At 35.5% G+C, this 18327-nt stretch overlaps 1 protein-coding gene across 1 annotated transcript; it reads right to left on the bottom strand.

The window, feature by feature from the left end:
* Positions 1–9892: 9892 nt before the first annotated feature.
* LOC123528201 (uncharacterized) lies at positions 9893–17550 on the bottom strand. Its single transcript, XM_053541059.1, has 7 exons — positions 16860–17550; positions 15841–15912; positions 15463–15534; positions 14277–14708; positions 13391–13521; positions 12898–13099; positions 9893–12418 (listed from the first exon to the last, which is right to left on the bottom strand). Exons 1-7 carry the CDS (start codon positions 16864–16866, stop codon positions 12309–12311), a joined length of 1026 nt encoding a protein of 341 aa, XP_053397034.1. The 5' UTR covers positions 16867–17550; the 3' UTR covers positions 9893–12308.
* Positions 17551–18327: the final 777 nt, after the last annotated feature.

The raw sequence follows: 18327 nt of genomic DNA, 5'->3' as shown, positions 1-18327 counted from the left end.
AAAGGAGCATCATGAAAGGCACATGCAGTTTTCATGCCAAGATACATTGAAGAAACTTCTGCTTCCTCTTCCATCTTTGCATATAAGAAGGCCCAATATTTATGCACATTTAAGCCGGATTTTCATTTGCAACTTAGGCTGGTGCTTTATAATTTAATGTCCAAATCTATAGGTTGTGTTCAACCAAATATCCTGAAAATCTGCCAGTCAGTGTATGAAAATGTATAATGGATCTAGCACAATTTCTACAGAAATACAGTTTTGGAAAAATTATATTGAGTTAAGGACATTTTTATTTTAAAACATACATGTATGTATTACCAGACGCCAACAAGGCTTGTCATTTCTTTTTTCGATGTAAATGAGATGTGAAACCAAAATTTGTAGTCGTGTTTGGTGCCATATATTGGTGCGCCGTAAACCCAAATAAATAAATAAATTGAACATGATTTATCGAAAATTAGTCATCAGATTTTAGAATAAATTAATGATATCATGCAGCACATGTTTAGTAAACATGTTTCAAAACATTTTTATTAAGGCTAAAACGCAAAAATTACCACTTGTGATCTTTTTGCCACATACTGCTCAAGTAATAACAGTTTTTATTGTTTGGTTCTGCCTTTGCCGATAATACTTTAAAATAAAGAAGTGCAGCTTTTTATGATAGGTCTTTCTATCATTTGCTATATAATAGGAACAAAATATGATTTAAAACTAACAGAAGATAAGTTCACCTTGCAAACCAATTGTTTTTTATCATGCGCACTGGAAATGCAATGTTTTCTTCATGTAAATATGTTAAAGATATTGATGTTTAACGTGCATTGATACATATCCTTATTGATTTTGGTGATTTAACTTTACAATTCTGCAGAAAAATAGACAAAACACGTGCACAACAGTTTAGATACATTTCATGCAACAGCTTTGCAAAGAAAAGGGAGTGTAAAAACTGCAGTCAATAAGTTTGTGTGCATCGGGAAGGAATGTTGTGGAACATTATGGTGCAAGTTTTCCTAGAGACTAACATATAGTTTTGTATAAAAACGATTCAGAATCGGCTAGTGCTTTCACAAATATATATAAATTCATTTGTGATCTTGACCTGAGAGACCCAGGTCATAAGCGCGACACACCTTCTCAATATGGTTAACATTTGTGTCAAATCATTTTCAAATTCCCTATGAATATTGAAGAAACAGACTATGTTAACCTTTAACTTCTAAGTGTGACCTTGACCTAAGAGCTAGGGGTCTGGATCTTGTGCATGACATGTCCATCTCATTATGGGGAACATTTATGCCAATTTATTTCAAAATCTCTTCATGTGACAGAGTTATGGACCAGACACGAAACAGACCCTGTTAACATTTGACCTGTAAGTGTGACCTTGACCTTGGAGCTAAGGGTCTGGGTCTTGCATGTCTGATTATGGTGAACAATTATGCCAAATTATTTCAAAGAATTTACACGGACGCACACACACGGACAGTGCGATTTTAATATACACACCTTCAGGGACATAAAAAGACATTATTTCTTATCTTTTTGTATTATTAAGAATGACATATATTTAGGATCTGTACTATCCGCATTATGAATGATGATATCACATAGTTTTTGAAGGGAAAAAGAACATGTATCTTTAATGTAGATGTTGCTGTTTTGAAAATTTTGATATCGAGATGTAGCAATATGTACTTTTATTATATACCTATATAAATGCTGTAAAAAATCAGCTTGTATTTCACAATTAAATATGAACAGGCAGAAACAATTCCGTATTGTACCTTTTAAATTCCGTATTGTACCTTCCGTATTGTATGCTACCAGACTACTTTCATTAATATGCATGACCTGACACAGTTCTATAAATAGCGCACATGGAAACTTCACTTAGTTCCATTTTAATATCGATAAACATTAGAGATTTTGTTCAATAACAAAACAACAAATAAAAAGGTAGAGGTATATAATAAAAGGGGTCATTATATGACAGTAGCTAGATCTGGGATTTTGTATCCGCTCTCATGGATTTTGCAAAGTTGCATTTTGCAAGGTTGGATCATACTAGGCGCTTGCGCACCTCTTGAGATCCAATCTGGCAAAAATCCACTCCAACCAAATACAAAATCCCAGATCGAGCTACTGTTATATTATATTATAACCCTGTTATTATGTAATTTGATCATTGTTCAACGAAATACAATACAGCTCAATTCTGTTTGCTCAAACTGGCTGCGCCCAGAGAAATTCAACCCATGGACTTAGTAAAAGCGGGTGTTCAGTTGAAGCGAATGAAGTTGGATTGTATGTAAAATTTTATACCATGTATTCAATGTTTTTTTCTTACACACAGCCCTTTTTCATATACACACAGCCCTTTTTCATATTTTATACAGCTATAAGTTACAGTAATTTTATGTTGCATTAAGAATAAATTTATATTTGTTTAGAACAGAGCACTATATTCATAATATTTTAAAATAAAAAATAAATTAAATTACTATTTCAATTCATACAATATAATAGGGTTATTATAACAGTAGCTTGATCTGAGATGCAGTATTCGGCTCGAGTGGATTTTGCCAGATCGGATCTCACGAGGCGCGCAAGCGCCGAGTGTGATCCAACCTTGCAAAATCCACAAGAGCTGAATACAAAGTCCCAGATCCAGCTACTGTTATAATGACCCTTTTATTATATACCTTTACCATTTTGATTCTTGTTTTATTCTTGAACGAAATCTTCAATGTTTATCGATATTAAATGGAACTTAGTGAAGTTTTTATGTGCGCTATTTGTAGAACTGTGTCAGGTTATGCATATTAATGGAAAAAGTCTGGCAGCATACAATACAGAAGGTACAATACGGAATTTTTGTCTGTCTGTTCATATTTAATTGTGAAATACAAGCCGATTTTTAACAGTAGCTTGATCTGGGATGCAGTATTCGGCTCGAGTGGATTTTGCCAGATCGCATCTCACGAGGCGTGCAAGTGCTGAGTGTGATCCGACCTTGCAAAATCCACAAGAGCTGAATACAAAGTCCCAGATCCAGCTACTGTTATAATGACCTTTTAATATATACCTTTACCATTTTGATTCTTGTTTTGTTCTTGAATGAAATCTTCAATGTTTATCGATATTAAATGGAACTTAGTGAAGTTTTTATGTGTGCTATTTATAGAACTGTGTCAGGTTATGCATATTAATGGAAAAAGTCTGGCAGCATACAATACAGAAGGTACAATACGGAATTTAAAAGGTACAATACGGAATTTTTGTCTGTCTGTTCATATTTAATTGTGAAATACAAGCCGATTTTTTACAGAATTTATATAGGTTAATAATAAACTTATTTGTGATGACTCCGATTTAAAACACTATTAATTTTGTACACATATTATCATTGAATGGTTTTTAAATATGTATCATAGTTTAAACTATAAAATCATGTATCTGATAAGACTTGTTTCTGCAGACAAGAAATCACTGGATTATAGCAGAGGCAGTAAGGCCTGATCATATCTATTAGCACCTTGTCTTAATAAACAGCTTTTGGTTAACTTATGTCCATTAAATGGTCATAAAATTACATGCATGGATTTAGTGGAGATGGAGTAACAACTGTCATGGCATGCATTCACAATTCAAACAATCCTATCTTCAATGGCACTTTTCTCAACCAAAATTACTATCAGAAAATACTGCCTACCAAAATCTTTAAGTTTCTACATGTACAGACTTTTAACTTTACTTAGAATATTTTTGTTTGTTTATATATGTATATAATTTATTTCAGTTCATATTGCTTTTGTTGTAATTGTAGTTAATAATGGATTGTATCATAACAGTAACTGTTGCTGTGATGTTTTGTAAAATTTTCTCTTGTTATTGTTTATAATCATGTGGTATTGTACTTGTACATATTTATACAGTGGACCATATTGTAAACTGGCTCTGCGAAATATGTCATCCACTATAAATAAAGTCGTTACTTACTTACACATGTACTTACTTACTATTTTGTCAAGTCATTAGATTCAGAAAGTGGTATTATAGAGGATTTTATGGCAGAAAGATTTTATAACATTTTACTCAGTAGTGGCCTGTATCAGATAGTAAATCTGTGCTAAATAAGATGCAAGGTTAAGTCCTAGAACTGATAAACAGCAGAAATATAATTCATTTTAGAAGTACCAGTCCCAGCACACAGACCTATCAGGGTTTTTTTTCGGCCGTTTTTATAGCCGTTATTTGGCTATATTCCCAATGCCAAAAAGTATGTATTTTTCCCAAAATGAATGCAAAAATTCCCAATCTACATTCTGAAAAAAAAAATCATCAAAATTGCACAAATATTGACCAAATTATGGACAATTTTGTAATGGCAGTATGTTAAAAAGGTTGTACAATATGAAACAAGTGTATGAGAAAGTGCTTGAACACATCCTTACTATATCCTATGGGACTACATATTTCCCAATTTGGAACATTTACGCGTCAAAATTCCCAATTTTGGGGGTATAGGCTATGTTCCCAAATTAGCTAGAAAAAACCCTGCCTATATTGCCTCTGATTTTATCAAGAAACTTCGAAACACTCCTTTCCTACCGCAAAACATGCTTTTTTAAACTCAAAACTCACTTTTTAAATTGGATACAAGCCAGAGAATGAGTGCAATCACAATACTTTTACTCATAAGGGATGAACTATTTAACTTAATATACATGTATATATACAATGCTAGCAAACAGGGCTTGAAAACTGATTCTTGAAACTTCATTTTATTTAGGGGTGTAGGTTTTTGCTGACATTGCAGATTGTATCATTATAACCCATTACTTTAATGGAAGGAATCCACAGAGCTGTGTTTTCTTCCACTGAATTGAAAATCTGGCCAAGGATGTTAGAACTGGAAAAAAATATGTCCAGATTTGGAAGTGTTAAAGAAGGTGATACTTTAAAAATGTCCAAGTATTACTTTGAGTAATTAACTTAATTTAGATTGCTGCCTTGTGTTTCAAATGTATTGGGTTTCATATAACATTTTACAGAATTTTATTTTGTAATTTGATAAAAAACACTGCAAGGCATAGGCGTAGCCAGAGCTTCAAAAATGATATGCAAGAGCTGAGTGGGGGAGGAGGTTTCCCCCTTCTGCTGGTGGCACCAGGGCCAGTTTCCTGGGAAATTTTGGAAACTTAGATCAAAAATGGTGCATTCTGATGCATTTTGTTGGATATCAAGGGGACTTAGTACACTTAAAAGGTCAAATTTTTGAATATTTTAACTGCTAAAAGCATCCCCATATTATTGCCAATTTTGTAGAATTAGATAAAAAAAAATGGTGCATTCTGATGCATTTTGTGGCATATAATAGGGTTATATATATATAAAGTTCCTGCTTGCATTAAAGATGCTTTAATTTAGTAACTCTTCTTTTGGCAACAAACATACCTGTATTTTTATATTATGCATATACGTACTGTGCATAATGAGAGCTACACCCTATGCAGGGTGTATAATTATGTGTTGTGTATATGTCTATATATGTTCCAGTTATAACAAGACTGCTTACTGTAAACAATGGAGAATTAAAAAATCTCGTACCTATTAAAGAGCTGATTTTTATCTCTTGCTTACATACTTTTTGTCGAACGCGCTTGCGGAAGCGAAGACATAGTTGTCCAAATGGCTGTTTGGTGTATGTGCGTGCATCTGGATTTGTTTGTCCTGACCATAACTTTGACATGCATGGAGCAATCTTGTTTATATTTGGCTTGAATGTTAACCCCAGTGAGACAGAGTGTCATGCACAAACCCCAGATTCCTATCTCAAAGGTCAAGGTCACAGTTGGAGGTCAAAGTTCATGTCAGATCTTGTCCGGCCCATAACTTTGACATGCATTGAGGAATCTTGTTTATATTTGGTATGAATGTTTAACCCAGTGAGACAGACTCTATCTTGAAGGTCAAGGTCATAGTTAGAGGTCAAAGGGCGGGCTCGACATGTTGCCCATGGGCATCTAGTTTACCAAGGTAATTTACTATATGTGAAAGGGTGGAGTTTGCACTTTCAAGTGTGAGTGGGGTATTATTTTGTGGCAAGCAGAAACCAGGTGGGTGGAGGTGATGATAATAGGGAGGGGAGGGGGTAAGTAGTTTACCATTTCATGTAGAAAGGACAAACCACACTAGGGTTAGGGGAGGGGCTGGATTATTTGGATGGTAGGAGGGGGTATTGAACAACTGTCTGGAAGCACCCTTTAGGACAGGGACATTTTGAAGAAGTGAGAACTAATCGATTGTGCGGAAGCAGTTTAATTCAGGGGGTGGCCAGTTAAGGGGGGGGGGGTTGTATTTTGAGGTAAGCAGAAAGTAGGGGGACAAATGCAGGCATGTTGGGTGAGGTCTATGAACTGAATACTGTATAGACAAGGGATGTGGAGCACATTTTAGCATGAATATTGTTTTGCCATTAGCAGAAACCAGGTGGGTGGCGGAGTGGAGGACATTCATTATTCAGTGAAGGTATGTGTTGGGGGTCGAGTGAGCAGGTAGTTTATCATTGCTCAACCATGTAGCAAGAAGATACCACACTAGGTCAGCCAGGGAGGGGCTAGACTCTTGGATATGGTAAGCGGAGAATTTGGTCAACAGTGTGAAAGCACTAATCTTTTTAATCCCCCGCCGCGAGTGGTGGGGAGTTATAGGAATGGTCTCCATCCTTCGTAAGATTTTGTTTTCCGCTCTGTATCTCCTAAACCCTTCAGGATTTTCATGAAACTTGGGTCAAATGATAACCTCATCAAGACGATATGCAGAACCCATGAGTCAGCCATGTCAGTTTTTAGGTCAAGGTCACAATCGAGGTCAAAGGTTTGAGCCTTCCATTTCGTGTCCACTCTGTATCTCCTAAACCCCTTGAATTATAATCATGAAACTTGGGCCAAATGATCACCTCATCAAGACGATGTGCAGAACCCATGAGTCAGCCATGTCGGCTCAAGGTCAAGGTCACAACTCAATGTCAAAGGTTTGGGCCTTCCATTTTGTGTCCGCTCAGTATCTCCTAAGCCCCTTGAAGGATAATCATGAATCTTGGATCAAATGATCTTCTCATCAAGACAATGTGCAGAACTCATGAGTCAGCCATGTCGATCAGCTCAAGGTCAAGGTCACAACTCAAGGTCAAAGGTTTGAGCCTTGGGACAAATGATCACCTCATCAAGGCGATATGCAGAAATCATGAGTCAAAGATGCCGGCTCAGGGTCAAGGTCACAACTTGGGGTCAAAGGTTTGAGCCTTCCATTTTGTGTCCACTCTGTATCTCTTAAGGCGATGTGCAGAAATCATGAGTCAGCCATGCCAGCTCAAGGTCACAACTAGGGGTCAAAGGTTTGAGCCTTCCATTTTGTGTCCGCTCTGTATCTCTTTAAACCCAGGTGAAGGATTTTTATATCAAACTTTGGTCAAATGATCACCTGATCAAGAACACATCAGTCAGCCATGTCAGTTCTAGGTCAAGGTCACAACTCGAGGTCAAAGGTTTGAGCTCTTTATGATGCTCTAAACCCCTAACCCCTTAAAGGATTTTCATGAAACTTGGGTCAAATGACCACCTCATCAAGACGATGTGCAGAATTCATGGGTCAGCCATGTCAGTTCAAGGCCAAGGTCACAGCTCAAGGTCAAAGGTTTACCCTTTCACTATAACAGTGGGGGGGGGGGATTTAGCTGTCTTTCAGACTGCATTGTTTTTGTGGTGGCAAGTGGGGGTGGGAACTGTTTGGCTGGTAGCTAGGAGATGGTGATGAAACACATCTAAGGGAGTTGAAGAATTTGAAGAACTACATGGGGGTGGGGGTCGCAAAAGCTTGAGATCTATGAATTGAATACTGTATTGACGGGGGTATGGAAGGGGGGAAGGGGTATTTTCTGAATAGCCCGATGTGGGGGGGGGGGGGGGGGGGGGGTATTTGGCGGAATCTTATTGGGAGGAAGGGGAGGGGGATATTTTGAGGTAGCCAGGGAGTGGAAGGGGGAGGGTAAAATGTCTCCAGGCGGGTGGGGGGGATATTTTCTGAAATAGCCCGATGGGAGGGGAGGGGGGGGGGGATATTTTCTGAAATAACGGAGAAGAGGGGAGGGGGGGGGGGTATTTGGAGGGATCCAATTGGGAGGAAGGGGAGGGGGGTATTTTGAGGTAACCGGGTGTGGAAGGGGAGGGGGGTAAAATGTCACCAGGAGGGGTGGGGGCGATATTTTCTGAAATAACCGGAGAGGAGGGGTGGGGTATTTGGAGGGATCCTATTGGGAGGAAGGGGAGGGGGGTATTTTAAGGTAGCCAGGGTGTGGAAGGGGGAGGGGGGGTAAAATATCTCCAGGAGTGGGGGGGGGATATTTCTGAAATAGCCCGATGGGAGGGGGGGCGTTATTTTCTGAAATAACCCGAGAGGAGGGGAGGGGGGTGGGTATTTGGAGGGATCCAATTGGGAGGAAGGGGAGAGGGGTATTTTGAGGTAACCGGGGTGTGGAAGGGGGAGAGGGGGCTAAAATGTCTCCAGGAGGGGGTGGGGGGTAATTTTCTCCGAAAAAACTGCTTCCACAGGGGGGGGGGGGGGGGGGGGGTGGATATTTTCTGGAATAGCCCATTGTCCATAGTAAGCATTATTATGGAAAATGCAATATACATGTAGCAATGATAAATAATAAATTTGATGCAGACTTATATATGCCTGCCTGTGTCACATCATTTCTCGAAAAGTCCCCTCTCAAGTAGTAGCCAAGGTATTTTAAAAGGAAATATGCAGATGTCCGGTAACCGGACGCCTACCCTGCATTCTAGCTGTCCGGCAACAATACGACTAGCCTCTCCGCGAATGTTTTTCTAGCTGTTCGGCGATCTTTTTATATATGAATACTGTAAGGAAATAAATTTATTGTATCATTTTTGGCATAGGTTTGAATATTAACCTGCAAGGCGTATACAATATTTTAAAATTGATTACCGGACACCTAGAAAACCCCTATACGATAGAAATTTGGATAGGCTTATAGGCATCCTGTTACTGGTTGGCTAGAACACCAGCTAGGTTTCTGGTTACCGGATGTCTAGACACTTCCATTTATAAAATGGTAACTGTTTTTGCTGTGGGTCTCATAAGTCATGTTATTTCTGTCTGGTGACTACTCTTTTTTTCTATTATTGTTGAGTCAGAATGTTTTGTAACAGGATGATTTTTTTTGGATAGTGGGAATTTATGCTATATAATGAAAATCTTTTTAATTTTGAAATTTTTTAGCCTTGCTGTGTGTAAAACAATTTATGATCCTGTAAAAAATAGATTCATAGTATAATTCCCATGCATAAGTAGGGCCTTTGCGGAATATATTTTATCTCTTTGCAATATATTTGCCAAAACCTTTGCAGAACAGTTGCAGCACACGATTGCTGAATATATTCCACAGATCAGTAGAAATGGAACGAAACCTGCAAACATTCTGCAAAGCTTTTGCAAAGCTTAAACAGGGCCTTTGCGAATTATATGTTTTACCTTTGCCAAATGTTTGCGATAACCTTTGCAGAATAGTTGCAGCACATGATTGCTGAATATATTCCACATACGAGTAGAATTGGAACGAAACCTGCAACTATTCCGTAAAGCTTTTGCAAATACACACTGCACACACACAAAACGCAAATACTCTGCAAACAATTTACAAATCACAGCTGCAAACATTTTGCAAATACATTGCAAATACATTGCAAATATGTAAAACATAATTTACAAAGTAATAGCAAAGTGTTCGCAATCAATATGCAAATAATATGCAAAGTATTTGCAAATAAGTTACAAATAGCAAGAAATGAATTACAGGTTCAAATTCTCAACTTTAATGATATAATACATCAAAAAGTACATAAAATGTTTATTTAATTGCTACAAAAATAAAATTGTGATAATACTCAAATATCTAAGCTTAAGGAAGTTGTTGCTATTCACCATATACATTCAAGGATAAACTCAGTTTCAAACCATTTTCAGGATGACATCCTTTCTACAACAGTGGTCAAAAATTATGTGCATTTTGACTGATGCTTCATACAACAATTGCCCTGACAATGTTTCTGTACTGAAAGAACAGGGAATTAAAACAAAAAAAAAACTGTTAGTCAATGAAATGACATTTTAGAACATTTTAAATACTCTATATTTGTCAAAATAGAGGATCATATTCAATTTTTAAGTGAATTAACAACAACAACAACAACAGCAACAATAATTATTACCCGTAGTTTCAAATGGCACTTACTAAAAATGAGATCCTGTAAACTGTTAAAAATGAGGCGAGATTTCAAGAGATCTGTTATTTAAACTTAATGTTACAACAATTAAATGTAAATTAATACTGAAAATAATAAAAGTTAATAAAATGACTAGTAATGAAAGGCACTGATTAAAAAATGTAAATAAAAATCAACAACTGGGACTAGATGTACAAACTCCAAGTTAAAAAATCAAACAAAAATGAACAAAAACCAGATGACTGGTACACTGTTTTTATACAGATACATGCACAGATAATAGTAATGTAAATTAAGAGGAATGGGACTTAAACTAAAGAAAGACTCCTTAAATTGTATTTGCTTCTTTTTTGTCTATGTACATAAAACAAATATTACATGTAACAAACAAGAGCTGTCAGTGGACAGCGTGCTCGACTATTCTCAGTGCTTGATAGTATAATATAAGCAACGAGTAAAACTGTAACATTATAATAAGCATATTCTATGTCTAAAAGGGACCATAATTCAATCAAAATGCTTGATAAGAGTTGCCTCCTCCTTTTTTACAGACTGGGGTCATGATGGTAAACAAGTATGCAAAATATGAAAGCAATATCTCAATGGATTTTGAAAATATTTGGGGTGGTACGCAACTTTTAACATTTGTGTGACGCTCGTGCCAACGCTCACAGTCACACCGACACTGGGGCGAGTAGGATAGCTCCCCATTCTTCGAATAGTTGAGCTAAAAATTAACTCAAAGATCTACATAAATGTTGAAAAAGACTAATTATTGATAACTGAAAATGAGTAAATGTTTCATCAACTCATTAATATAAAAACTGACAGGTGCAGAAAAAAAAAATAATTAACTGTTTTGCTGGGCTGCCACTAGGCCAAGTTAATTTCATTAATGCATCACCATAACACTAACCTTAATAACCTACAAATACTGATATCATATAAGAATACTAATTGCCACATGAGATAACATTTCAATAATTCTGATAAACAAAACTATAATTTCAACAATTAATTAACAACTAGGTTAGTGTATATTTTGATGCATTTAGAAAATCAAATTGGCCAAGCAGCTGTGCCCAACATCATGAGGCCAGTATGATTTCACAAATGCATTAAAATGAACACCAAACTGTACATAAATGTGGAAGAAAAAGCCACTGTCAATGAATACTGCAACAAACTACCGTATAGCGGATTAATTCTGCGGGTTTTATTTCTGAGGGTCGAGGCTGTCCCTCAGAAATAAATTCCGCACATTTAAACTATCAGCAGAATTTTTTAAGCGAAAATAAACTTTTGATATTTCAACTAATATAATGACCCGTTATCTTTATCTGTGGTTGACTGCTTTTGTTATTGTATCAATATATTGCCCACGAATGAATGGTTAGCCTTTCGGGCGTGTAATCTTTACAAGTGTATATTACAAAACACTCTGGGTTTATGAAAAGTCAAACAAACTAATTAATGTGTGTTGTAACTGAATGGACTGTGAAACTATGTACTAGATTTTGCATTTGTATATATTTGTAAATATATTGTAAATTTTTCTATTTTCTGAGATGTCTTTTAAATTGAATTACTGGTATTAGACATACAGTATCTATTTTTAAATTTGATTTTTGATCATGCACGGTAATGAAAAGAAATCAGATTTAAACATGAATCAGCTGTGCCAACTTTACTGTCCTTTCTTCGAACCTAGATAATGACACAAAGACATAACTGACGAGAACAATGTGCATCAATTTGAGTCGTTAATTTTGACATAGTAAATACGGTAGCTATTTCCCACGCACAGAATTTACTTCCGTTAAATGCAAACCGCAAACATTATTTTCTGCTTTTCTCGAAGGTTGTAGAAATAAAAAAAAACGCAGAAATAAAAAAGGCCCATTTTAGGACAAAACTGCTGATTTTTTTGCCTGCAGAATTAACCTGCTATACAGTATAACAATAAGGTGAACAGAGCAAATATAATTTTCAGTCTTTTGTTCTGGAAGGAGCCCTTAGACAACCAAGTTTATTTCGTAAAGATTGCCTTATCTCTGCTGGAGACTGCCTCTTGAACTGCTCACATGATACACTGTAAGCTGTAAAATAAAATCATGGACTTTGTAATAAACTTGATCGAGGACAGGTTTTGAACTTTTCTTCTAGTGGCTCTCTGTAAAATTTAGACTTGATTAATCATTTTTATTTAGAAACTTACACATAACAAGCATATTTATTTTTACCAACCCCAACATCTTGGAGGACAAAGGTTTAATGATAAAGTCAGAGGAATCCAACTGAAAGGGACCAATGTTATATTTGGTTATCCTTACGCTTTATTATACAACTTTACAAGGGAAGTAATAAGCTAATGTTCCTTATTTAGAAAATATTAGTATGTTAACAAAACAGAATAAATGAGGAACAAGTTCAGCACCATTAAACTTACTTCAAACAAATTTATAAAAAATTTAATTCCTGAAAGATACAGCTTAAAATGTCAGTTCAAATTTCCAACATTTTCTAATGACTTCTTCTTTGCCTATAAATTTTAATTCACTTTATTAAGTTTGCTTACCTACGATGGCATCAACAATCGTTTTGTCCAAGGCCTTCAACCCATTAGAACCGGATAGGTTTGACGTCTTCTGGATATCCAAACTAAAGAAAATATCCACTAGATGTCGTGCCAGTGCTGACATAGATTTTGATGACTCATTTGCCAGCTTCAGTTGGTTTTCATAAAGAAATACGTATGAACCTCGTACCAGCTCTACCATCTGCAACAGAGAAACATTCACATAAGTGGTGATAAAGTATTAAAATATTTTGGACTTTTGTAATGTAATTTTGTCAAGACATTATTAATATTGGTAGTAGTATATTATATATAATAGTATTATTATTCATTAGTACTTCTCAGATGTTTTAAGATGTGAAAGAGGAAATGGTATTTTTTCTGTTAATAACAGTAACATTACTATCTTTTAATATGCACATCTATGTGGCTTATAACTGTTCATTCTTCTTCACAGTTTTACGTTTATTAGTCTTAATTCACAAAGTCTCACCTTGTGTTCTCTAGCAGCATTTCGATCGGTTACTACCCCAGGTCTTAACTGATTGATAGCGTCAAGGATTTCACAAGATGATTGCTGGTGTAATTCCGAGTCATTAAATGTTTCACATTTTGATTCCAAGTCTGAAGCGAAAAATGTCACTATTATGTCAAAACCACAATAAAGACAAAAAAAGAAAGAAAATTAATGTCTTAAGCTATCACTAGCTGACTTCATTAGGAACTTACGGAATTCATCACTTGCAAGCAGTGTGATAATTTATATTTCAATTTTTGGTGTATTTTATTTTAAATATACCACAACAGGCAAATCAGAGACTATTGATTATGTTGATGTGTTTTAGCGGAAATATACTGCGTGTCTATGTACTGGTCAAAGAATGTGTCTGACTTCATTGAGAATGAGAACAATTAGCAGTTTTGCGAAATTGAAATCAGTTTCAAAGAGTAATCATCCCAGTCCTAAATATAAACAAGAGCTGCCTGTTTACAGCACGCTCGACCATTCAAAGAATTGATGGAAGTATACAGTCAAAATATTATCAGAGATATTCAGACAAGAAAAATAGATAAAACAAACAATATACCTGTATATGTTGATTTAGATACTATTAAATATAATAAACAAGCCGACTTGTATGAAATCTAAACCAATTTCCTAGGGCCATCAAGTTCTGGCAAAAAACTTAGCAGAGTTATGTACTCTTGCCTAGATGTAGAGACTATTATAATAAACAAGTTTAAAGAAAACATCTGTGATGGTATACAAGATATTACAATTTTATGAAAGCTTGAATCAATACTGACGAAGTGGTGAGTAATATAGCTCTCCGTTGTCTTCAAATAGTCAAGTTAAAAATGAATGGATTTGAACATACCCTTATTAATTCTCATGAGCTTTCTGTTCTTTGCCTCCAGTGATCCTACTTGTTCTCTGAGCTGTGCTAATTCTCTTTTCACATTTATGCACTCCTCCCGTCTGCATGGTGATGCATCTTTATGCAGTTGTCGCGGTACCTTAACAGCTGGCACATTAACAAGAGGTGTTAAAACAACATCATCATCTGTGTCATCATCACTGCTGCTGGTTTCAACATACTTTGGTGTCTGGTACCTCTTATAGTGTCCAGGTGTCTCAGCTGGCTCAGGAGTCTTTGGTGGCACACAAGCTGGCTCAGGAGTCTTTGGTGGCACACAAGCTGGCTCAGGAGTCTTTGGTAGCATACAAGCTGGCTCAGGAGTCTTTGTTGGTGTGCTTGTATCTGTCGGTGTATTTTTAAAAAAATCCTGGATGGTGGCATCAATAATGGCTGAAAAAATATGTTTTGTGAAAATTGTATAAAAAGATGTTTCAAACACAAGCATTAAAATTATTATGACCTGAAAACAGATTGGCAGTTAACCCTTACTCTGCTATATTTTTATTATGAACTTGTCCATCTTCCAATTTGGATAGAATCAGTAACAAAGGGGTGCTCACCTTAAAGATACTGAGTGACTGAATAGCGAATTATGCAGAATTATGACCTACACTGGTCGCAAAAGCAGAATCAAGCATGTCCAGCACAGTAAGCGTTATTATGGATCGCTACAATCAGTCTGTTTTAAGAGAGTTGTTTGTTTTCAATTTCAAATGAACAAACTTCATTCAGCTGTTTAGGGAGGAATTCAGAGTCCAGGTGTTCACCTTGTAATTTTCATGCTGAAGTTTAAGTGTGGGTGTCATTTGCATTGATTAAGTTATCATGCAGACTCTTTCCATCATGAAAATCATACACAGTTAAAGTACTTGATAAATTATGGAACCTTAAACAAGTGAAATAATTATGAATACTGAATTACGTAGATAAGCATTACCTTAATGAATTTTTATCTTTTAAGCTGAGCTTAACATGCTCATGTAACAACCCAGTTAGACTTGCCAGCCACTCAACTTCTGGGTATTGTATGTATGCATTTATAATCTTTTGCTCAAGTCTTCGCTCATATAGAGAATTCTGATGTTACTGAGTGAGAAACCATTGAAAATTAATAAAGTGTACATTAGTGAAATAATGAACTTACTTGCAGTAAGTGTTTCTTCACACCCTGATGAGGGACTAGCTCCATACTTGCGCTTTCCGAGTTGTACAGATTCTGTTAAAATAACAACAATGTTTACTCAACAGGAATACAATAATAAGTTGACCAAGTATTTATGGAAAAATATTTAAAATAAAAGCAGTCTAAACAGTTTATCTAGTAGTTACGGTTAGTTTTCTCTCAATGATTAAAGATTTTTAAAACAGAAGAAAATATCTGCTTGAGAAATGTCATAACACTAAAGACATTTGGAGAAAATTAATATCAAATGAAAATTTTTAACTATTTGTAATATTAGTCATTTCTACAGATACAGATTTTGCTTGCATGCATATGTCTTTTCTATTATTAGTTACATACTTGCTGCAGTTCCTTTTGAAGTTTTTGGCTTGGGTAAATCACATTGTTTCTTTCTTGTTGATCCAGATTCAGCTAAAATGTAAGTGTAAATCAAGAGTTATAAAAATAAATAGATCGGCAACTTGAAAGGTACATAGAGCAAATCTCGCCAACATCCCGCGGCTGCAAACAAGATGTTGTTACCGGAAGTTCTCCACATGCCATTTTGTATGCAAAAGCAAAGAAGTATGGCAGCTGGCTGTAATCTCGTGTCAGAGCGTGAATCGGCGTTATCTTAGTAAAAACAAACATCGGCGAGCATAGATTTACAATATGTACCTTTAAAACAACATTTAAAATACATGTTAGCTTCTAAAACAACATTAGTTTAATGTGAAATAGTCGTAAGACACAAAGTACACGTTTCTTACCATAATTTGCATAAAAAGAAAAATCATGGTCATACGGTGATAATTAATTTACCGATGAATAATTGCTTTCGCATACAAAATAGTGCGTGGAGAACACTTCAATTCCGGTAAAGAGATCCCATTCAGTTGTCACGGGATGTTGGCGAGATTTGCTCTATATGCCTTTCAAGTTGCCGATCTATTTATTTTTATAGCTCTTTGGCGAAAGATAACACACTGCCAATTATTAATTAACACCATATGACCACGCATTTTTGAAAGTAAGAAATGTGTATTTTGTGCTTAAGACTATTTCATATTATACAACTTTTGTTTTAGAAGCTAACATGTATTATACTTTTTGTGTAAATCAATTAGCAATAAATTTTAATGAGATATGGATTAAAAAATAGTTAAAAAATATTGAAGTTTCACATTATTGTATCTTAAATTGATACTTGATCGTGTTAAGTTATAAATTGAATATTAATTAATTAAATAAGCTTTTCAATGAACTTTATTCTGTCCAACTATAATTTAAAATGCTCTTAATTTTAACCGAACGAAGTCAGTAATGAAACAGCGTTATTAAAAAACGGCTTATATAGTAACTGGCAGATAAATAATTACCAGGCATTATGGTTGATGAATCTGTACTTTTTCTGTTGGAGGAAGATCTTGACCTAGCGTGCAGACCACTTTCCAACTCCTTCTTGTTATCTGCAAAAATGATAGCAAGGTGCTCAATAATTAACAGACTCAATCAAAATATATCCTATCACGGAATTACTGTATCATAGACATTTACCCGTGGACTGTAATAACTGGTGAGACTGAATTATGGTTCGGACTGCCAGCAGTAGAATTCCTAACATCGAAAGGAATTGCACTGCACAAGACTATATATATATATTGATTTTCATACAGAACGCTACATGCGCATCCCCGGCTATGCTTAATAGATAGAATACACAAGACCTCAAAGTAGGTTCGAATACCGAGCGAGGCGTTCATGGTTTCCGTGATGATTTGCTAAAGACAATACATCTAATTAAGTTACTCAAAATTACCACCCCCCATCCAACTGCATGGGTCCGTCCAAAGAACCTCCCCCGTCCTGAAAATCTGTTAAATACCCCTCCTTGCTTGCACACTATACAAATAAAAAGAATCAAAATACTTCCCACTTCTCCTCTATAGACAAACCATGTTCCCGTTGACTGACTGTAAATTACCACCCCACCCCCTTAAGTCCCAAAACGGCTTCCATTTCCACAGGGCAGGGGATGCATGCTTTCTGGAATAGGCCATTAGATTAAGCGGGACCGGATGTTAGTCAAAACGTCCCCTAGTCAAAACGTCCCCGAGTCAAAACACCCCCCCCCATTTTGGTCAAAACGTCCCCCTTTTCTGGTCAAAACACCCCCCTTCCAAAAATTACCAGGTCAAAACACCCCCCTTAAAAATTACATATGTAAATACATATTAATTAAGTTAATTTGGTAAATATTAAATGTTCATTATACTGTTTTACATGCATAGTTTTTAATTAGAATGTTGTAAACCATTAGTTTTAGAATGTTATAGCATTGTTGTGAAATTATATCTGATGTTTATATAGTGAAAAAGTGATGTTTCTGTTATCTAATAATAAAATTAAATGAAATTATGATGTTGTTATGTTATAAATGAAATTGTTACAACTGCATGAGGACAAAGGGATAAGGTAAGTTATATTTATGTTATTATTATTATTATTATTATTGATTTCTTGAATTACTAGACTTCAGTAAACAATATCTTTTGCGGAATACTTATCATATTCCGAATTGTCTAACTACTTTTTTGGCAAATATGTAATTTTCTGGCTGAACTATACATCATATAAAATTATACATTATTTAGATATATACATTATTCAAGGAACAAAAAGGCCCATTACATAGAGTTATACAGTTAGTATGTTTACATTCCATTAGCTGACCAAAATCTGATTAACTACTTTTTACCATTTAATAATATTTAATAAAATATTGTAAAATCTGGTCAGAAAGAAATAAACAATATACAGATCATAATCACATTATGAAAGCAAACA

This window comes from Mercenaria mercenaria, chromosome 4, assembly GCF_021730395.1.
Source record: "Mercenaria mercenaria strain notata chromosome 4, MADL_Memer_1, whole genome shotgun sequence".
Classification (NCBI taxonomy): Eukaryota; Metazoa; Mollusca; class Bivalvia; order Venerida; family Veneridae; genus Mercenaria; species Mercenaria mercenaria.
The sequence above is the reverse complement of the archived record's forward strand: the minus strand, read 5'-3'. Positions and strand labels throughout refer to the sequence as shown.